The 23,593-nt window shown below is 35.8% G+C and overlaps 3 protein-coding genes across 4 annotated transcripts; all 3 read left to right on the top strand.

The window, feature by feature from the left end:
- Positions 1-6,625: 6,625 nt before the first annotated feature.
- On the top strand, positions 6,626-9,075 carry LOC111390837 (adenosylhomocysteinase-like). The gene is made up of 2 exons (XM_023015953.1): positions 6,626-7,437; positions 8,082-9,075. Exons 1-2 carry the CDS (start codon positions 6,727-6,729, stop codon positions 8,826-8,828), a joined length of 1,458 nt encoding a protein of 485 aa, XP_022871721.1. The 5' UTR covers positions 6,626-6,726; the 3' UTR covers positions 8,829-9,075.
- A 514-nt stretch (positions 9,076-9,589) lies between these two features.
- LOC111390858 (glutamic acid-rich protein-like) lies at positions 9,590-16,989 on the top strand. Of its 2 annotated transcripts, none has more exons than XM_023015987.1 (3): positions 9,590-11,371; positions 15,544-16,317; positions 16,607-16,766. In XM_023015987.1, the coding sequence occupies exons 1-3, from the start codon at positions 11,294-11,296 to the stop codon at positions 16,655-16,657; spliced, it is 903 nt and encodes a 300-aa protein (XP_022871755.1). In that variant the 5' UTR covers positions 9,590-11,293; the 3' UTR covers positions 16,658-16,766. The 2 variants fall into 2 exon arrangements, with proteins under 2 accessions (XP_022871755.1, XP_022871754.1); XM_023015986.1 differs by having other exon boundaries at positions 9,593-11,371; positions 15,544-16,342; positions 16,607-16,989.
- Positions 16,990-20,889: 3,900 nt separating this feature from the next.
- Positions 20,890-23,549, top strand: LOC111390866 (protein ECERIFERUM 26-like). Its single transcript, XM_023015996.1, has 2 exons — positions 20,890-21,432; positions 22,615-23,549. The coding sequence occupies exons 1-2, from the start codon at positions 20,998-21,000 to the stop codon at positions 23,464-23,466; spliced, it is 1,287 nt and encodes a 428-aa protein (XP_022871764.1). The 5' UTR covers positions 20,890-20,997; the 3' UTR covers positions 23,467-23,549.
- Positions 23,550-23,593: the final 44 nt, after the last annotated feature.

Raw genomic sequence — 23,593 nt, 5'->3', positions numbered from 1 at the left:
CATTCACGATGTGTTGATAGCTGACACAATTGAATGTTGAAAAATAAAATGTATCGAGATAATATATGTGACATGATATAAAGTATATGATCACAAATAAATAACAAGATAAAAGCTAAAAATTAATTGACAAATGAACGAAATATTTTATGCAATTGACTAATATAGAGAACAAATACAATAACTTAGTTTGATATTTATTCTATATTTCAATAATAAATCACCTTATAAAGAAAAACTAACTATGTATAATAAGGGACATATGAAAACCCTAACAATATTTTCAAAGATGAAAATAGTAACAAAAATGCATGGAATAAAGGAAACAATAGTTTCCAATAAAAACGCGTGGAATGAAAGAAATAATATCTTTTCAGAAAAATTCAATATAATTTGGGTCAAAAAATCCAGTTAGGGTTATCCCATAACGATTGTAGAATGGGCTTATGGTCAATTCATAAGCATGAAAGAAAGTCTCGTCTGTTGAGCTAAATTTTGAAATCGAGAAAGTTAAAGACCATCTAACACTGACATCACAACCCAAGTTATCAAAATGTCTTGACCCAACAGTCCACTGAAGATACAAGTTTGCTCTCATTCAAGACCCGATATGTGAAGAAAAACCTCATCTGTTAAATTAATTTTTGAGGTTGAGAAAGGCTCAAAACCAACCAACACTAATAATCATGAAATGTAAGGTGGGGAATTTATCACCCAAAAAAAAAAAAAAGGCAAAGTCAATGGCCCACATTTTCATTTTAGCCTTCAAACCCAGTTGTCCAAACTATCCCTCCACTCAATCAGCTTTTATTTTTCATTTTTTGAGAGGGGGGATAATGTTCCAAAAAAAGACATCAAACACGTCTGATCATAATAAAATGATGGGGAATTTGCACTTTCGGTTATTAATATTTGCAAACTGCTACTAACTTATCCTAGCATCAAACGTTCTCGACCTATTGAAAATATAGCAAAATTCGTCCTTTCATCCATTTTGACCGTTAAAACTATGTAAATCGATTAATTTGCGTATCTCTAAATAAATACAAAAGCAACTAAATAAACAAGGCTCTACCTTGAAAGCTTGGCTCCCACAAGACCACCACAAGGTCCATTTAAGACGGCCATAGGGCAGCTATTTTTCAGTCCATTTAAGATGGTCACAGGTCTACAACGATTGGGAATGACACCTTTTAAGCTTGACCCGTGTGTCATTTGGACGAGTCACGTTTCAAGCATTCAATGAATATCTTATCTATATTCTCTTTTGATATAAAAGCTCACACTAGGTGCCCATCAAATGTAGTGCAACTTTGAGCACTACATTTTGTACTAGTGGGATATGCGTCGAAATATGAACGGACATTTTGAAAAGGAAAAAGAAAACACCCAACCGAATGCTCTCAATTTAATCTGTCTACACTTTCCCTGTTCTTAACCTCGTTCATCTCTTGATCTTCATTGACATAACAAATTTATAAATGTCTTTGTCAATGGGTTGGTAAAGAGATGGCTGTCGTTTCCCTTTTCCAAAACTCTCTGCTTTGGGAGTTGTTGAGGGCAAATTCGTCTCAGAAGACACCAACCTCTGACGTGGACATCATCCAACCAGTTCACCCAAATATGACTTTTGGTTAGATTTAATTAGATTAATAAAAAATTAACAATAATTTCATAAAATTTATTAAAGGTAAACAAAAGAAAAACACGTACAACCACGTTTTACTTCGAGTTTTGTATTATTTATCATAATGGACTTGACTATTAAGTCATTTTTTGAAATAAAAAATAATTCGGCAACATTTCACCAAACACGCAACAACCAACTGAGATCAGTTCTTGTGGCCCAGGAATACACCACTTGATCTAAATATGATTCTTTTTTCTTCTTTTAAAAAAAAAAACAACAATCAACATAAAACTTTATTGAATTCACTCCATATTTTAAACCAACTAAGAAACGGCAAAGTAAGAAGCCACGTAATGTTCACACTTCGGGTCGTCTTGCCTTTCTCACGCTCTCTTCAGAGCAATTAGGAAGTGAATTGAACGCCTCATCCAAAAATACATTTAGTACAAATCATAACTTATAAATTGTTAATAGGGATTGTATTAAATAGATGGTAATATTATTCTCTGCTTTATACATGTTTGGTAAGAAAAATATATGTGCTTTCTAATAAAATAGTAGGGTCAACACAGTAGCCTCATTCACTGTTGCTAGCTGACACAATTGAATGTTGAAAAATAAAATGTATCGAAATAATATATGTGACATGATATAAAGTATATGATCACAAACAAACAACAAGATAAAAGGTAAAAATTAATTGACAAATGAACGAAGTATTTTATGCAATTGACTAATATAGAGAACAAATACAATAACTGCGTTTGACATTTATTCTGTATTTCAATAATAAATTAGCTTATAAAGAAAAACTATGTATAAGGGAAATATGAAAACCCTAACAATATTTTCAAAGATGAAAATAGTAACAAAAATGCATGGAATAAAGGAAACAATAGTTTCCAATAAAAACACGTGGAATGAAAGAAATATTATCTTTTCAGAAAAATTCAATATAATTTGGGTCAAAAAATCTAGTTAGGATTATCCCATATTGATTGTAGAATGGGCTTATGGTCAGTTCATAAGCATGAAAGAAAGTCTCGTCTGTTGAGCTAACTTTTGAAATTGAGAAAGTAAAAGACCATCTAACACTGGTATCACAGCCTAAGTTATCAAAATGTCTTGACCCAACAGTCCACTGAAGATATAGGTTTTCTCCCATCCAGGGCCCGATGTGTGAAAGAAAACCTCATCTGTTAAATTAATTTTTGGGGTTGAGAAAGGCTCAATGCCAACCAACACTAATAACCATGAAATGTAAGGTGGGGAATTTATCACCCAAAAAAAGCCAAAATCAATGGCCCACATTTTCATTTTAACCTCCAAACCCAGTTGTCCAAACTATCCCCCCACTCAATCAGCTTTTATTTTTTCATTTAAAAAAAAAAAAAAGGTTGAACCCCAACTTTGAGGGCCCCCACCACCCCGTCCCTGGAGCATCGTGAGGGAGGTAAATCACGTAATGTGCCCCAACAGACCAGGAAACAAGAGCTTGTCCTTACACTGATACCCACAAAGAGTCTAATTCCATATCTCAGGAATCGAATCCTCACACTGTAGCTACCAGCAAAGCTGAGACTACCTCATTCTTGTTCTTTGCACCAGTGGATTATGCCCTGGGGGGCTTAATCAGCTTTTATTTTTCATTTTTTTGAGAGGGTGTTTCGCGTGGGTTAGTCGCTAACAATTAAAAAGGGATCAGACGATTGTGCAAGGGACAAACCTCTTGAGACAAAGTCCCAAAAAGGGGTGTTTTTATTGGTGATGACTTTACAATTGGAAAATAAAAATAGAATGTCTCAAAGGGGTGCAAGCACACGAGTTACTGAAAAGAAGTGTTTAAACTAAACTAAGAAATTTAAAATTACATATTCTCTGTTTGAGAGTGTTTGATTCGGGATCTTTTGCTCTATGTCTTTTCTTCCTTTTATACTCTCTGGATGATCTCCTCGTGATCAACCGTTTAAAAACTGCTTGATCGCTCTACAACTACCCACTTTCCTCGTAGTGGCCAACTTGTCATGGAATTGCCTTCTTTAACTGCTGCCATTACCTTTTGTCATTCAACCGTCTTTAATTGAATTCTTGGAATCGTGGAACGTGATAGGGTTACTTAATAACCGCTTCATTAACCGCACCTTTGAGTAACCATAACATCTTTTGTTTGCTAAGATTTTGGGCGACTCGAAGGTTTGGGCGAGAATAGAGGCACAGTTCTGGGCGATTGCATGGCAATATATTCGCTCAAATTTTGGATGACTTGTGACCTTGGGTGATGGTATTACCGCGTTCACGGGCTTCCCTATTTGGGCCTTTATCCTGTATTGCCTAATTGGATCGTTCTTTGGGCTATTTGATTTTGGGGATCTTCTAATTGAGTTTCATTCCTTGGGCTATTCGACTTGAGCTGAACTTTTTGTGTGTCATCAGAGGGGGATAATGTTCCAAAAAAAGACGTCAAACACATGTCTTATCATAATAAAATGATGAGGAATTTGCACTTTCAGTTATTAATATTTGCACATTGCTACTAACTTATCCTAGCATCAAACGTTCTCGACCTTTTGAAAATATAGCAAAATTCGTCCTTCCATCCATTTTGACCGTTAAAACTATGTAAATCGATAAATTTGCCTATCTCTAAATAAATACAAAAGCAACTAAATAAACACGGATCTACCTTGAAAGCTTGGCTCCCACAAGACCACCACAAGGTCCATTGAAGACGGCCATAGGGCAGCTATTTCTCAGTCCATTTAAGATGGTCACGGGTCCACGATGATTGGGACTGGCACCTTTTAAGCTTGACTCACGTGTCATTTGGACGAGCCACGTTTCAAGCATTCAATGAATATTTTATCTATATTCTTTTTTTGATATAAAAGCTCACATTAAGTGCTTATCAAATCTAGTGCAACTTTGAGCACCAAATTCATCATTACAATATTCAGAATTCTCTATTCAAATTCGGAACCTGTATTCGCATCCATTATGTCTCTCAAACGCCTAAATATATCTTCATCATCATTTGATACGAGTGTTGAAGTGCCTCGATTGTTGCATCTTGTCAAAGCTACTATCATGAGTAGTCTAACATGGCCGTACAAGTGTGCAATCTGCCTAACTCACTCTTACTTGATTAATATAGGAAGTCACGCTCGTACGAATAGAACATATCAAGTATCAACATGGACTGCTTAAAAAAAATACCACATATACAAAATGTAGATAATGTTTACAAAAAATTTCGCTAGCGTAATTTAAACGGGACTATATTAAGTTGATGTCACGATGTCCTTTTTGATGTAAAGGCTTTGTCAAACGAAATGATTCAGCAAAATTCAAACTCTTTCTTTTCTCTATTCTATAAATTATTTTTTCTCATCAAATAAATTTAAAGTCGTAGATAATACTAACTAGAGATAAATTTTGAACTCGATTGTCTATTGATTAGATATGAATGTCAAGTATCAAAAGTCTTTCTATACATTGCCACATAGATAGAAACATTGGAGACACTCTTATCAAACTTTTAATTTGATAAGTTTTAAACCAAGTAGAGGATTTGTAATGTTATTAGCACACCATACTATTGGTCCACATACACGCAAAAGACTGTAAGGGCTCGGTTCGACCTTTTATTTTAGGAATCAGTCCATCTCCAAAATTGTTCAATTTTTAGTATGCCTTTAAGCGGACTTTTTTTTATCGATAAATGTAAATTTCATTGATAAAAAAATTATGTATAATTACACTGAGCATATCTAGACAAATCAAAAATCAAAAAATTTACAAATGACAAAGATCTATCAAGCGGGGCCCTTTTGTTGTCGTATAAATTGAAGTGCACATGATTTGGTAATCAGATTTTCAGCCTTTACTTCACCCGACCTTGCTCGTGGCTCGTGTGCACCGACAGCGGAAATTTGCTATTTTTAGCACCATTGAATTAAAAATGTGAGATCCGGGTGGGATCCACGCGGTCCAACGCATTTTGGCTGCATCTGGATCTGAAATTATACCCATTACTACTATTTGTCTTCCAGTTTTAAATGTTGGGAAAGAATCTATTCCGCGAGAGAGAGAGCAATTTCCTCGTAGTCACTTAAAATCTTAGCATCCGTTCGATAGCAAAGGTGAAAAAGAAGAATCAATTTCATATAAGTTGAAAAAAAACCCACCAAAACTATAAAAATTCGATTTTCATAAAATTGACAAAAAACATGCTTTAAATGTTTGCACCTTAAAATTTGAACTCTATTTATACTTTCGTATTAAAAGTCAAGGTAGAAAACGAATTCCTCGATTGTAACATTTTTCATGAAATAAGACGCTATCAAACAGACCCTTAGTGTTTGTTTGGGCTCCTTTAAAATTTTAAATTGTTTGATGTGCAAGTAGTAAAGTTCTTTTTTTCTCTATCATTAGGGATCTATCATGTTTATTTCCTCAAGTGCTGAGATGTCTAGTTCTGTTTTTAATTGTTAGAGTATATCCTGTAAATTTTTAAAAGATTAGGGATCAAATTTGTTAATTTTCTTTTAATTAATTAGGCATTTCTTATTTTTAAGCACCTTTCTCATCTATTAACTCAAACTCCAAACTCAAAATTCTTGCCTGTCTCTACCTAAAACTAATGTTAATTATTTGTAAGATAACTCAAAATTCTTGATTGTGTGATTATAAGTACTTATAAGTATTGAGATTCACTTAAAGTACGCTTGATTGACATGTTGTTTCGAGGAAAATAAAATAAAATAAAATTCTTAGTCTCCAGAGTAAATATTTTTTTCCGAAAGAGAGGAAAATTAATTATATTTTCAAAGGTTGAAATTTTTTTATTTTCTTATAGGAAAAGAGAATCAAACACTCCAAAAATTGAAACTTGGACGAAAAAGTCATTTTCCATAAAAGGATATTTCCATTAAATGACATCCTTGCTTCTTTCTTTCCCAGGTAATAGTTGCCTTTTTACCAAATCTCAGATCCACCAAACCCTCTAAATCTCAACCGTCTATTTATACCCTCGTTCTACCTCCAATTTCGCTGCCACACTACCAAAATATCCCAAATCTCAGATCCAATTACACAAAATGGCTCTTCTAGTGGAGAAAACCACCTCCGGCCGCGAGTACAAGGTCAAGGACATGTCCCAGGCTGACTTCGGCCGCCTTGAAATCGAGCTGGCCGAAGTCGAAATGCCCGGGCTAATGTCCTGCCGTACTGAATTCGGCCCCTCCCAGCCCTTCAAAGGCGCCAGAATCACCGGCAGCCTTCACATGACCATCCAAACCGCTGTACTGATTGAGACCTTGACTGCTTTGGGCGCTGAGGTGAGATGGTGCTCTTGCAACATCTTTTCCACACAGGACCACGCTGCAGCGGCCATTGCTCGGGATAGCGCGGCGGTGTTCGCCTGGAAGGGTGAAACACTCCAGGAGTACTGGTGGTGTACTGAGCGGGCTCTCGATTGGGGACCTGGTGGGGGACCCGATTTGATTGTGGATGATGGTGGCGATGCTACTCTTCTCATTCACGAAGGCGTCAAGGCCGAGGAGGAGTTCGAGAAAAGTGGGAAGGTTCCCGATCCGAGTTCAACTGACAATTCGGAGTTTCAGATTGTGTTGACAATCATTAGAGATGGATTGAAGACGGATCCGAAGAAGTACACCAGAATGAAGGAGAGACTTGTTGGTGTGTCTGAGGAGACCACCACTGGTGTGAAGAGGCTGTACCAGATGCAGGCTAATGGAACACTGTTGTTCCCTGCTATCAATGTCAATGACTCTGTCACCAAGAGCAAGGTACAGGATCTAAATTTTATATCTGCAACTTCCATTTGTGTTAGATCTCACCTTTAGTTTTGCATGACTACATTTGAATTAAACGAAATCGAAAAAGATCTTGCTTAATTTAGTTAAAATTTTTTATCAGATCTGAAGTGTTCGTTTTTACTAGGATCAGACCTATAATTTCTGATTCAAGTAGTATTTCTATCTGCGCTTGTATTACATAAATGTGAGCTATATTAAGAATAAAAGTTGGAATTGCTTATTTTCCAGAGAGGTGGTTGTTTATTGCTTGTTCAGTAAGAAATTTAGAAAATATATGAATTTGCTGTATCTTGGCTTTCTTGAATCAAATAAGCACCTGATGGTGATTCAGAAACAAATAGAAAGCTCACGTCTCACCTTGTTTGACAGCTTACTGTGGCTTAATGCTTATACCTGTGTAATCTCTTCTGTTATAAGAATTTGGGTCCTATATATTGGATTAAATTCAACTCATAAGATATGGAAAGTTACTAGTTGATCCTGCTCAATACTTTCGTGCTGTGTTTGTAGAATAATACAATGCTGTAGAGCTCACCTGGTTTTATTGTCTCAAATTACTATATTTATTTTGTTCGCCGTACACTGACAGCTCTGTTTGATTGTGCTTTGACCAGTTTGATAACTTGTACGGATGCCGCCACTCACTCCCTGATGGGCTAATGAGAGCCACTGATGTGATGATTGCTGGAAAGGTTGCCGTTGTATGTGGTTATGGTGATGTTGGCAAGGGCTGTGCTGCTGCCTTGAAGCAAGCTGGTGCTCGTGTGATCGTGACAGAGATTGATCCAATCTGTGCTCTTCAGGCCCTCATGGAAGGACTCCAAGTTCTAACCCTCGAGGACGTAGTCTCTGAAGCCGATATCTTTGTCACCACCACCGGTAACAAGGACATCATCATGGTTGATCACATGAAAAAGATGAAGAACAACGCCATCGTTTGCAACATTGGTCACTTTGACAATGAAATCGACATGCAGGGTCTTGAGACCTACCCTGGGGTCAAGAGAATCACCATTAAGCCTCAAACGGACAGATGGGTTTTCCCAGAAACAAAAACAGGCATCATCGTCTTGGCCGAGGGTCGTCTAATGAACTTAGGTTGTGCCACAGGACACCCTAGCTTTGTCATGTCATGCTCTTTCACCAATCAAGTTATTGCCCAACTTGAGCTGTGGAAGGAAAAGAGCACCGGGAAGTACAAGAAGGAGGTTTATGTCTTGCCCAAGCACCTTGATGAGAAGGTTGCCGCACTTCACCTTGGAAAACTTGGTGCTAAGCTCACTAAGCTTTCCAAGGATCAGGCTGACTACATTAGTGTACCAATTGAGGGTCCTTACAAGCCTCCACATTACAGGTACTGAGGGAAGTAGAGTTATAAACCAACCATATACATGAAGAATGTGGTCATTGTTTTTCATTATTGTATTAGGTTTTGTAGCTGTGAGTTTTTTGTTTTTGGTGGAAGAAATGGTCTCTTTTGAAGACTAAGGTGTTGGAAATAAGTTTTGCAATTTTACTGTGAGACGACAATGAAGTTGTTGCCATGGAGTAATTGTTCTCAGTTTTCAGTTGTTTTGCAAGAAATGAAAATGCGTTATGTTTGCCTCTTTTCAGTAGTAATTTATACATCTTTTACTTTGTTATAACGCAACCTTTTTGAGATTTCCAATCCAAACAATATCAATTACCAAACATTCTTCCAAAAAATGAAGTTTTGCAATTTTACTGTGAGACGACAATGAAGTTGTTGCCATGGAGTAATTGTTCTCAGTTTTCAGTTGTTTTGCAAGAAATGAAAATGCGTTATGTTTGCCTCTTTTCAGTAGTAATTTATACATCTTTTACTTTGTTATGACGCAACCTTTTTGAGATTTCCAATCCAAACAATATCAATTACCAAACATTCTTCCAAAAAATGAAAAAAAAATTAAAATAAAATAAAATAAAACTTGCATGAAAGTAGACTAGATGCATTTTTTTCGTGGACCACCCGAACTGGATTGGAATGAATATGTTTTCTTTTTAATTTTTAACTAATTTTGTGTCTGAAGATCGAGAGCTAGACAATTACGATTTAATTCTTGGTTCCAACTAAAAGATAACAATAGAAATAAATTATATCGAATTAGAACCAATTGATCGTGATAATATTTGAGCAATGTTATCGATCAACGATCCAAGTCCAAGTGATAGTAAACTTATTGACTGGTTTGCCTTATTTATGTTGTTGGAAGACCTCGATTCATGGTTCATTTCGATTCTCTTCAACTGCAACCAAGCATGCCGTGGAAAATCCATCTCGGGTCTGGGCTCAAAAGAATTTCGTTAAACGGACATCAATTCTGGCCTTATCATATACGCACGGTCTCCATTTTTCAATTCCTTTCCCTTTATCCACATTTTCCATTCCCAAACATTTTTACCCCACCTTCACAAGCACTAAATTGAAAGCGAAAGAATTAGAAGATATACCTTGACTCACATATATTACACGTATGTATGCTGGGAGAAGAATAATTTGAGGATTTGATTGTTAATTGTAATTGTTTTTTGTTTTTGAAGTAACTGTTGTTACTATTAAAAAAATGTTTCTCCAAAAAAAAATGCCAAACTAATTTACTAAATGTAAAGACGAATTGAATGTGACTTAGCTGTGTCGGAGTAAGATCGAATTTTGATTTTTCAAAAATTTGTTATAATTTGGAGATTCGATTCCTGTCAAAGCATTTGCGTTCTTTCTGTCATTGGTTTTGATGAAAAGTGTTAAATATTCGGTTTACATTCCGTCAGAAAACCACTTTCGCAAATTGAATCGGATATTCCTTTCCTTCTGTACTCCCTTTTTTTTTCCTGAAGGGTTTTTTTGGTTACAGAGAGGTTGGTATACTTACGGTTGAGGTTTTCCAGGGTTCTCGAGGCTGATCAGACTTCGGAGGCGTGAATTTTCCAACAGAAATAGGATTGATCGCGAATTTCTGGAACTTGAAGGATCCAATTGGAATTTCCGAGCTTTCCAGGATGAACTGCTCTCTGTAGATGACAGAATTAGTGGGAGATGGATTTGATCCTCCTAGGAATTGAGCTCATGAATCACCTAGCAATCCGAGAACAGTGATTGGTGTAAAGTAGCTGTTTTAAGGGCATGGAAGAGGACTGCTCATTTGATTAGATTTTATAGCCGGTGGAGAAAGGACATTTTAGGGATTAAGGTGATAATAAGTTATGAGTTTCGATATTTTCACGCTGTTTGTTTGAGTTGGGAATGACTTGTGCCATAAATTTTGACCACATGGCAGAGGAGGTGAGAGTGATGACCATCAAGTATCATCGGCTAAATAGACCAAACACAAAAGCATCTATCAAAGAAATCTTTTCCTTTCTCCAAAACCTTGTGGATTAACTTATTTCTCTCGAAGCTTGGCTTCAACAGCTCTGAATTCCACAAGTCTGTATCCGGATCTAATCCAACGCTCATTTAATTTCTACAAAAATTGCAACTTGAATTGGGGTTGAGTTTGACAAGTTCTTATTTCGAATCTGCTATTGTATTTTGGAGACAAGAATTGGTGTATTTGGCTCGAGGCTGGAATTAAAGTTTCGATTTTCGTGTGCGCTCAGAAGCGAGGACCTGATTTGGCTTCTGGGCTAGTGGACAGGAGTTCACAGGGTGTAGCGAAGCTGTAAATTCAATGCAGCGTCATGGTGCATGGACAGAAATATTGTTGCCTGTCCGTTTGCATACTGGATCACCCCTACCGTGTGGAAACAGTCCAAGCACTCTGTTTTCGTGACTGTTATTACTTTTCTTGTACTGGGATAGTGTACAATGTCTCGCTGCTTTCCATTTCCCCCACTAGGATATGAAAGAGAGCATAGGCCTGAAGACTTGGATGCATGGAAAGAGGTATGTTTATTTTTTCCTCTCTGCTGTTATCTTGTCTGTCACTCTTTAAATTTCGCGTTTGTCATTTCCTTTCCTGGAGATGGTGGATGTAACCAATGGATGGAATTCTGTAGTTTTAGTTTTGCTGTGCCAGCATTTAAGTTGAGCCCTTTTGACTTTACCATCCTCGCATCGTAGTTCCCCAAGTTCATAGATAGTATAGCTCATTCTCCAATTTTTAGTATGTTCAGCACTCCAATAGGCAACACTTTCATGCTATTTTTCGATGCTTTGATTACAATGAAGGCACCAGCCAGTTGTTTAACATTGTGAATGAAATTTGTTGGAATGGCACTACCAGTTCACCAACTTCGGTCTTGTTTCTTAGTTAAACCAATATGTCAATGAAGTACTTCAGTATTTTTATTGGTGACGTGTGATATATCTCCCTGAGTCAGAATTTATGAACCTTCAGTTTGTTGTATCTTTGCTCTATTAGCATGGTACATAATTAGTATATTATCTATTCCGATCTTATTGCAATTAATTTCACATATGTTTTTCTGCTACCTGCTTTATGGAATGAGGGGAAGTATACAATAAGAGGAAGTCGGTGAATTTATATTTGTTGAATGTCTGTGTTATATGTTAAATTCTAATGTGTTTTCGTGACTTACAGTGCGTGAGTCCTACCTTAGTGCTGGCCTGAATGTTGATCTGATATAGAACTGTTCTAATGCGGTCAGTGGTGATATCAATTATATATACATACATGTTTTGATGGGTTGGGTGTGTATGAAAAAAGAGGAACACAGAGTTGGGTTCAGAAGGGTCCTGGGCATGTAGGGTTTTCTAAAATTAAGATGGACTTGGCTCCTGTTGGTGGGGATTAAAATTAGATTTTTACGATATTTTGATAAAAGTTGATAAAATGTGGTTGAAAAGTTGTGGTTAAAATTAATTATTGACTTTGAGTTAGCCTACCAAATAGGGGCCAAGTAAATCAAGGGTTGGAACTACTGTTATTGGTGCCGTGAACTACTAAACAAAGAACAGTTGAGATAATGGTTCTTAGAGCAATACGTTTCTTGTTAGACCATGAGCATAGAGAGCACTCGATGGACTAGGTGAGTAAGAAGTAATTTAGCATGATCTAGTATTGCTTGAAGCATCTAAGAAACAAGTGATGCAAATTTAAGGAAATACTCAGAGAAATAAAAAGTGTAGAGTCTCTTTTGCACCTGACACTTCAGGGAAATGATGACATATAAATTATCTTTAGTTGATCACTAATGAAATGTCAGTTATCTCCTAAAACGTGAACTCCTATTTAGACCTTTAGGGCCAATATGAATAATTAGAAAAATTCATGTCCAAACAACATCAAGGAAAAAAAAGTAAGCCTTATTTCCGACATTTGCTGCCAAAGAACTGACACTGTGTACTTAAATCTAGTGTAGTATAGATATTGGAACTTGAAAAGTAATCATGTGAATTCCCAGTTAGATTTATCGTTGTTCTCAAATTTCTCAATTAAATGATTAGGTGCCAAATCTATAACATTTGAGTAATTCGGAAAATAGTAGAGTTCTCTATGAAAGATTGAAAGATCCATCATTGCATTAGAACTTTATGCAGAAGCTTGCTGCTGTTTCTGTGATGGCTACATGGAGCAGTCAGTCTGCCATTTACATTTCTTGGTAGAGGCATCCTCTAGCACCATGATTCAGCATGAAGGTTGTGTGTTTGTGAATACTGAATATAATTCTAATTATGTACAATCTGCATGGAAGGAGGAGTCTTTACAGTGACTGCCTTTATAATAATGTATATGAAGACTGAAACAGCATGAATTTCGTACACAATCACCTAATGAATCTATATACAACACATTTATCAACCTAATTTCCTCTGTAGCTCAATGCAAAATCACTACGTAGGTTGGGGAGATTGATAACTAATGCCATACTGGAATTTTAGCATTTCAATGATCAAGAAAACTGTTATAAGAAATTTTCTTTTCATAAGTTCGTATTGAAATTTGCTTTTCTAATCATTGATTGTTCTGGAGTGTTTCTGAGGTTATCCGACTCTTGACTTAATAATTTCTACTACTATTCATCACTGATCTATCTACATACTCTGTACTCTGCTTCCTTTCTTGCATGACGAGATGAGCCTACAAAATTGGCTATGGGACTATTGGAAACACTGCATTTGATGCCGCTGTATGCTTCCAGTGATTGAGAATTCTTTGGGTTTGAATTTCAAATCAAATTCCACTGACAGATGAGGTAATTATCGAAAAATTGGTCACTATAAAATGAGTGATGAGGAGCTTAAGTTGGTAAGAATCTTAAGCATTTACGCGAGTGCAAAAATCAGAAAACTTGTGATGAGAAATAAAAGCATGTCAAACTCAATACACCATTTGTTGTATTCTTAATAGGGCAATACACCGTCCATATGTTCCATTTAAAATTAATATAGATGTTTGTTCATTGGTCCTGGATATTCTTCTCATAATTTAAGTGTGATCATTCAAAACTATGTAGCGTATGGGGAATTAGGAGGATTGGGCATACTGTCTGTTCAGGTTTAAGCCAGTCCATGTAATGTGTCAGAAAAAATAACTAATCATTTTTCATTTTTCTTGATCTGCCAAGATCATCATTATGCAGGGATATTTTGTATAATTGGAATTCTATTGAAATTAGTTAGTTGGGAAAACCATTTCTCTTTCTCCTTTCTGCTTTATGAGACTAAGGCTAGATATAACTTCTAAAAATACAAAAGATAAAGCAGATTACAGAAAAAACATTTATCAAGAGCATGACCTTTACTTTATCCCCTTTCAAGAGTTCCTGAATAGAAAGTCAGATCAGCTCAATGAAATGTGCTAAAAACGATTTTCACAGAATTAATACGTCAAAGCCTCAAAACAAATGTTTCGCTGCATATATTAGATTAAAGGAATCCATTTCTACTTAAGAAATCTACTTCCTGCGTCTGAGCTTCCTACTGGGGTATTGCCGTTGAAAGAAGTTCTCTTTTGTTGCTGCATTTAGCAATGAGTTGCATCCTTCGATGCATATTTAGATGTTATTCTATGGGTGCGACAGATCATTTGTATGAAACATTTGTCGATTCAGTCATACTTTCCCGCTTACCGCCAGCCATTATGAAATTAAGGAAGAAAGACCTAACACAATTAAGTTTTAAAAAAAATAAATCAGAAGAAAGTTTGGAAACCATTTCAAATCAGGAGGGTCGTTGAAAACAAAAGTAACTCTAAACAACAAACTAACATCAAACTAAGCCTAATTCCCAGTATATTTGGGGTTGGCTAAAACAAAAGTAACTCTATAGGGACAAAAAGAACTTCTAAGATATGTTATATGAATACTAAATTGTGTAAGGTGCCATGACCATTTATTGCTCTCTCTTTTGCATGGAACTCCAGTTCAATTTATCTTGCTTGTGTGCTTGGAAGCTTGTTGATATATCTTCCTGCTTACTTATGGAGGATGAGGCGGTCCTCTTTCCATTGTGGAATTGAAACTGATTTGTGGTTATTTAGCATTTCATGAAAATGCATTCCTGAGAAGTTAACTCATAAATGAAATGCCCTCATGCAGCTAAGCTAACTATAGTTTTTGTATTACATAATTCGAGCATAGAATCACATTTGTCTATACACATGTCTGTATCGGTTTCTAGTTTTCTGATTTTCGCTAATATGCTTGCATTAATATGAATACTTCAGCGTACACATGCTGTGAGGGAGATGGTAGTGTTACCTTGTATAACACATAAAGGTGAGGGAGATAAGGAAAAAGCAAGAGAAAATAAGAATTCTTTTGACAGATGATTACGTATACTGATGCATCTTTTCTTCATTGTCCCACGATTCTTCCAAGCAGTTTGCAATCATGCTTGCTTAGAAATTTACTTGTGTAGTGATTTATGGTGTATCCATTAGATTTTTATTGATTTACTCAGTTCTCTATTTAATTGAAATTCCTATACAAGATTATTTTTCTTCAAGGGTATTCATCTTCAACTATGATTTATAATATTTCGTCTTCTAAAGTCATGTTCTACTTCAGTCATGGTTCAAATGCTGCTATTTCATTCAGTAAATTTTAATTTATAGTTTGAGTAGAATGTGCTGATAATTCTCGTGGTCTTAGGAAAATCATAAAGAGAAGAAGCAAAAAAAGGAGAAGAAGGACAAGGAAAGAAGAGAAGGTAAGGGGAAAAGGGGAAAAGAAAGAAGTGATAAAAAACACGGGGAAAAGAAAGATCAAAAAGAAAAACACAAGGACAAGAAGGAAAAACACAGGGTCAAGAAGAAGGAGAAGAACAGGGAAAAAGACAAAGAGAAGAACAGCATCTCTGATGAGTCAAATGTTGCTGAGAAGCTTGAGGAAAGTAGTGAGGATATGCTTCATTCGAAAGGACACAGCAAAGTTAAAAGCAGTTTCACAGATGAGGCGAAACATGCTACACTTTTTCTGGATCAAAATGGAGGGAAGCTTATTCAAAGTAGCCTTCTTCTTCAGGGAACTGAGATGTCAAAATTTGTGCAGGAGCTGGACAGGAGAATCAGAGATGATGAGAAGGGCGCAGAGAGCCAGTTGATAAGCAGAATATCTGGTTTGGGCAAAATTGATCAAAAGGAAGCTGCAAGAGCTGGTACCAAGGGTTCTTCAGAAGTATTGGCGGATGACAAGGGAAAGAACAAGGATCAGAGAGTTAACAGTAGAAAAATTGACATGCAAAGATTCAGGGAAGAGTTTAGTGCAAAGACTATGGTCCAGAACAATGCTGGAACGGCCAAAAGTAAAATTGAAGCAATGCCCAGACCAATGGAGGAACACAAGGATAGCAATGCAAGTACATGTCTATTGATGGACATTAGCAGAAATACTGTCGACGAGGGAAATATCAGGAGAATAAAAGATGTGAGTACCAATGGTTTTCTTCATGGTGAGTCCGCTGATACAACAGAACATTATAACAAAATTTCAACTATTTCAAAAGCTCGTGTTTTAGTTTCTATTGTGGCTATGTGAATCAGGAAAGCTTATAAGGCACTGCCTTACATTTTATGCATCTTTAGGATGCTTTCGTCAGGTCTCTTGTGACTTCATCGGACTCTGTTAGAATTTGATATCGTGGTGAATTTGCATAAGCATGTTCAACTGCAGTTAACACTTCTCTATAGGCTGATTAGTGTTGCTTATTTTACAGAGACCGAAGTCAGGCCAAATAAATTGCAGAGGCTCACTCCTCACCAGTTGACAGAGAATGAAAGAAAATTGAAGCTTGCCAAAATCCCAATGTATCTGCTTCATATAAAAAGTTGTCTCCTTTTAATATTCACTTGGATAATGAGGATCGGAGGGTGACTGGTACTTCCGAAGCCGGGAAACTGTATCCATCTAAACCTAAGCCTTCAATTGCTACTATGACTATTAATCAAGTTGCTGAAACATCAAAAAAATCTGTCCATCCAGATTCCAAGTTTCCGAATGAAATCCTTGGGATACCCAAGATGGAGAATCTAATTGCTGAAGCTTCAAGGAGGCCTTCCATCCAGATTCCAAGTATTTTAGTGAGATTCTCAGAGTACCCAAGATGAAGGAGTTGCAAACTGATGAACAGGAGTGGTGGTTTTACAAGAAAGATCCTCCATCGAATAAGCCCGAGGTGGGGTTTTGGGAGGTCAGGGAAGACTTGATTGTATGGTCTGAAGCAATGTATATAGAACCAGCTGATGTTTATGCTCTGCCGTATGTCATCCCTTACTGATCATTGTTGTTAATTTAGCACACAATGAACCCAACAAGCATTGTTGATTATGCCATGGCACCTGGCTGCTGAAATTTTTTTCAGTCAATCAGATTCCACCGCATAATTGTCTCCTGGTGATAGCATGGCTCGTCTTCCAAGGTCCTGGGTCGTTATTGATTTATATTGAGAAGAGTCCTGCAGGGAGATGCAAAAGCGCCTGCAATTCATTTCATTGCTTTAAGCCGGTGCACTTTCCTTTCTAATTAGTGTAGAAGTAACTTTAGTTTCACATCACCATAATTTTGATTTGTAACATAGAACTATTTGCATGAAATGTAAGATAGAAAGGAAAGAGGGGGGGGGGGGGGGGGGGGGGGGGGGTTTTTTTTAGATAGAAGGGAAAGAAAGGGGTGGTTCGATTCATTTCATTAAATTCAACTGCAATCCTTGTTTATAATCCCATTTTCCAGTTTCCCTGGCATTGATAGTTGTTGCTGGTTAAATATATTTTTGGTTAAAAATAACCATACAGTCTACTCCCAATACTTTTAATATATGACTATAGTATGTTTACTCAGGAGAATTGGATAGCATCGATTTGGTTGGGTAGTATCGGTGCTAATTAGGCAACTTTTTTTTTGCTTTGCATATCCTGTCATACCCGATGTCCACTATCGTAAATACTATGCAGGGCTTCTTTTTTGATATCTAAGCATTAGGATATAATCTCGAACCTTAGTTGGAGAATCTCTCAGTACAAATAGAGTGATGATAGTCGTCTTTTAATGGTAAGTGAAATTATTTTTGTGTCGAATAACTCTCATTTTTTTTAGGGAACGTGTAGGCTGCTGGTTTGGGATTTTGAATCCAACCAAAATAAATGCTATAGGCCCTGAATCATTAGTCTTAGGTCCATAATAAAACTTAATTTATCTTGGTTTCAATTACTGAGATGAATGATAGAGTTCACGTACTTTACATTTAAGGGTTCGTTCGATTGTAAAGGTGAAATTTAGGTGGAAAAAAAATGAATTTCAGGGAATTGAATTGCCTAGAAATTGTTTTCCTTGGAATTGTTAATTGATAGTGTTTGATTGGTATAATTTTCCACTTGAAAAATGTTAAAATAAAAAGTGCTTTTTAGTGTTCGTTTGACTTTGTTTTATATGGAAATTGTTAATATAAGGGATATTCACTTTTTCCATTGTTCCTAGAATTTTTTTTCATTGCCAACCAAAAAAAAAAAAAAGAAAAAAAAAAAAAAAAAAAAAAAGGAAAAAAAAAGATCAAAAAATCATCTGTATTTTGGTATTCGTTTGACTTTGTTTTACATGAAAATTGTCAATTTAATGGAAATATTTTTTTACAATTAGGGATAAAATTTATTTCTATTGCAAAATAATAATAATAAATATAAATATAAATATAAATGAAAAATAAAAATCTGCTACAGTAACATGGAACTTGAAAATTCTCACCAGTATGGTGAGAATCCAAATTCCATGAAATGGTGGAAAATGTCTACGTGGCCAAGGTCCATGGAAATGGCTTTTTATGAAAAATTTATCTTGTCAAACGCCACAAATATTGAAAAATGGAATTGATTTTTCATTTTTCATGGAAATTTTTGGGCAATCAAACAGGCCCTTATTGGTGCATTTAAGGCTGTTGTCAATTTATGTTGTGAACTTCAGACAGCACTCTTTTTGCCATCTGTCCAATTTTTGAGTCCACAAACTGTCAATGGATTGGACACTTTTACTACAATGCCAACTACCTTCTGCCCAAATAAATTGTCAAGGGAAAAAAAAGCATCTGGTACAAGCTTTTATGACAGAAATTTGATAGGGTACTGTCGTGTCAGCAATCAGCACCTTGCTGGGCCCTTTTTTTTTTTTTTTTTTAATTAAACTTTCAATGAAAGCTCATATGGTACAAGTTTTTATGATAGAAATTTGATAGGGTGCTCGTGTCAGCACTCAGCACCCTGTTGGGCCCTTTTTTACTTTTTTCTCTCAAATTTTCAATGAAAATCTGTCAAGTGTTGTTTCTATAAAATTTCTATTGATTTTTTCTGTACTTATAACATTGTTGTTGTCAAGAACAGTGCTAAACTTGTAGAACTGCTTCGCATAATTTTTTTTTACAAGTAACACTTGGCAAAAATTCATTCAAAGTTAGTGGAGAAAAAACTAGATCCAATCATGTGCTGCCAATACATAAAAGTTCTGTAAACCAAAAGCCTGTTCATATGGCTTTTTCAATCATCAAACATTATGTGCAACCTAAAAGAACTTCTTTGCTAGTTTTGAGTCGAAACTTTTTATCGGGCTTGATTCCTGATTTGTTCTTCATCCCGTTGCAGTTTTTAGGCATTTTGATGAAATGAAATTATTCCTAGTGTTAATTGCTTACAAGTTATCCTAAGAGTAATAGGACTTGTAGTTAGTGTCCCAATTGTATAATAAGTGTGCCTAATATGTTTAAAACGATGCGAGTCGGGCCAAAGCTGCGACGAACTATATTCGTTAACCAAGTTTGTTCAGTCCCCCCTATTTGTCTCCCTTTCTTTTATTATTATTTTTTTTTGCTCAAACTCATTTCCAACCACACATTCATATAATAAAATATTTTGTACTTAAACCCATCCTTTTTCTACTTTTTATCTATACATTCTTAGAAAAAAAAATCACCATTTCAAAAATTATTTTCCCTCATAAACTCTTTAAAAAGGAAGACAATCAGGGACAAAATTTTATCAATACAGATTAAATCTTATTCTCATACAGCCATAATTTCCTAGTGAATTTTGAAGTTTTTTTTTTTTTTTCGTTAAATGTAAAATTTCATAGATCAAAACTCATTTACGAGTACAGTGGGCATACTCGGACAATCAAAGATCAAGTACAAATACAAGTATGTTGGACATATCCAGACAGTGAAAAATCAAGTGAAGTACAACTACTTCAAGCATATTTGGACAAACAAAATGGAAAATAACGTACAAACGATAGGCACTAAGGAAAACAACTCTTTTGATTGAACAAAAGAGTGCCAACTTGCAACATTTATTTGTCTGACCAATTGCAAGGCTTTCAACTATGTCGTATTAAATGCTGTTATAATTTGGTAACACTCACTATTGCCAGATATCACTATGAAATAATTTCCCCATTTTCACTTCCAATGGTGCCAAGTAATTCTAAAAAATAGAAAAATAAAATAAAAACTGTGCCTGATTATTCCGACTCCCCTAACCCTATATTCTTTCCTTCATCGATCCCACTATACTCTTATAATTGAGCTAGACATGTCGAATAAGAAAAGAAGTTAAAATTTCGTTCTATCTTATTAAATACTGCAACGTCGAACATGTTATGCAGATTGACCAGATGGACTCACCGCCATTACTAGCAGTAACAATAAGCTTACTACTCTTCCACATTAATGGAGGCCTCTCCTTTGAGATTCAGATTCAAATACATGATGATTCCTTAACTCGTCGAACATTAAGTTATTGAAATTTAGCCACTATTTGGTGTAGATTAAAATCTACTAAAAATTTCAAGTCAAAGTCAACGACTAATTTAAATTACAGGTTTCATGGGATCCACAACTTTTCAATTATATATTTTATAAACTTTTATCAAAATCTACTTAAAATCTGATTTTAGTCTATACAAAACGGGGGTTTATTCTCTTTAACGATTATATGTCAAAAACAGGGGCTTATTCTATTTAATCTATGCGAAACTGGGGATGTTTTTTTTCCCTAACTAGCATTACACACCTCTCTCTCTCTCTCTAAAAACAAAACCCTAACCCTAATATCATCAAAGTCACAAACAATGGTGTCTTCCATGGCAGGAGGGTTGATCCATGACATAAAACTATCCTCGGTCGGGCCGGGAAATGTGACCGAACCTGACATGGTTCACGAGCCTAGTGACATGAACTTGGCAATGAAGCTTCACTACCTTAAAGGAATCTACTACTTTGGCAAGCAGGCATTTGAGGGCCTTACTACACTCAACATGAAGGAGCCATTGTTCATATTGCTAGACCAGTACCCGGATATCTGTGGACGGTTTCGTCGAACTGAGTCAGGCCGGCCTTACATCAAATGCAATGACAGTGGTGTGAGATTCACTGAAGCAAAGTGCGAGAAAACAATGGATGAATGGCTGGATATGACCAAGAAGAATGCCTCCCTTGAGAAGTATCTGACTCCAAATCAGATCATTGGTCCTGAATTAGCATTTTCTCCCACTTTTCTCTTACAGGTATGAGTCAACAAGATTTTAACTTTATCTTCTTTTTAAAATAATGTTTGGCACATTGAATTAGACAAAATTGAATGTAGATAATCTGACAGACACATACTAAACATTCTAAGCTCCAGAAGTGTTACATGTATATAATTGTCTATATAATGGTGTCCATAATTATACGTGGTACTGAATCCAATCTTTAATTTAAATCTCCCACTTGCACATCAACAATCGGATGATTATCACATCACATTATGAACACCATAATGTGCAATAATTATGTATAAGTAGAATTGTTCAGCAATTCAAGACTCCAAAAAATGAATTTTCTAACTGTTATATCAATATTCCAATCGTCATTTTGACTTCCTTATTTACAGGTGGGACCCGCTTTTTCACTCTAATGATCAAAAAATACAATTCTTATAATCACTATCGAACATACCCTAAATTTTATAAAAATTTACTAAAAACTTAATTTTTATCTAAACCAAATAAAATTATAAAGCGCCACAGTTTGCTGAATTTTCAATTGTTGTCGTTAGTTTTTTATAAACACTCAAATTTGTATACACCATATATAAAAGATAACAATATATTTTCATATTTCTTGTATGAATCCCTAAGGAAATATTTGATTGTAAGCATGAAATTTACATGAAAAGAAAATAAGTTCTGAGCAATCAAATTATCTAAAAATTATTTGCATAAAAGTTATTAATTAAATATAATTGATTGGTCTAATTTGCAATTTAGAAAATGTTATATTTCTCCATCTTTCATTGGTGGGTAAATGAGAGAGTGGGGTAGATGGGAGAGAAAGATACTGAATTGTATAGAAAATAAAAACTTATCCCTCCCAAAAAAAATATGATCAAGTAACTAACTTTTGAAAAATATTTTTCGTGGAATAAAATGTTAATCAAATACTCCAAAAGCAGGAACCTAGATGGAACAATGACATTTTTCATGAAAAATAAAGCCAATCAAACATACCCTAAATTCTGTACTTGATGAAATTTGATCAATTTGAGTATCGACATAGAGCTGGCCAAGAAACGACTTGACCTTATTAGCTGGCAACCTTATTTTCAGATTACTTCTTTCTTGTCTTTTCTTTTGATAGGGAAAAAAAGAAGTAATCTAACATCGTTAATATTTTAAATTGGGCTTATTTTTGGGCCTTGTGTACAGTATACTAAGTTCAAATGTGGAGGAATGTCTGTGGGCCTGAGCTGGGCCCATGTTCTTGGAGATGTATTCTCAGCAGCAGAATTCTTGAACCTGTTGGGACAGGTAGTGGCAGGTAATAAGCCCAACAGGCCCATTAAACTGGGTCAGATGAAATCAAAGTCCACCAATTCTGAAAGCCCACTAAAGGTGATGGAAGATCCACTTTCCATCAAACGGGTCGGCCCGGTTGGAGACAATTGGATAACCGCCAATAACTGTAAAATGGAGGAATTTACATTCAATGTCAATGCCACACAATTGAGTCATTTACAGTCAAAACTACTTAGCAATGGCACGAATTTTTCTCCATTTGAGGCTCTCTCTGCTGTAATTTGGCAATGCATAGCGAAAATTCGAGGCAAATCGGAAACAAAAGTTGTGACAATAAGCAAAAAGAGTGAACAAAACAAGGCAGATGGGAATAATCAACTTATAAGTTTTATTAAAGCTGATTATCCCATTGTGGAAGCCAAACCTAGTGAGCTAGCAACACTGATAAAAAACGCAGCATTCGACGAAGGAGAAAAGATCGAAAATGCAATCAAGAAAGACAGCGGAGTATCTGATTTCATTTTTTATGGCGCGAATCTAACTTTCGTGAATCTTGAAGAAGAGAAGTTTTACGAATTTGATTATCGTGGAGAAAAGCCAATTCACGTTAGTTATCGAGTCAATGGTGTTGGTGATGAAGGGGCTGTTTTGGTGCTCCCAGGGCCGCCGAAGAACGGAGGGAGGACTCTTATGGCAATGTTGCCTGAGAAGGAGGTGATCGAGCTTAAATCAGAGCTGAAAAGAGAGTGGTTTATGGATTAAATAAAATTTCTTGCTAAGTATTTATTAGCTTTTGAACGTGGGGATGATCTTATCTATGTAGTTTTATATGCAGTTTCATTTTCTACGAATCCTATTTCTAGAATTTCCTTAAATCAAAGCTGAAATG

This window comes from Olea europaea, unplaced genomic scaffold, assembly GCF_002742605.1.
Source record: "Olea europaea var. sylvestris unplaced genomic scaffold, O_europaea_v1 scaffold722, whole genome shotgun sequence".
In the NCBI taxonomy this organism is placed as follows: domain Eukaryota; kingdom Viridiplantae; phylum Streptophyta; class Magnoliopsida; order Lamiales; family Oleaceae; genus Olea; species Olea europaea.
This window is presented reverse-complemented; position numbering and strand designations above follow the sequence as displayed.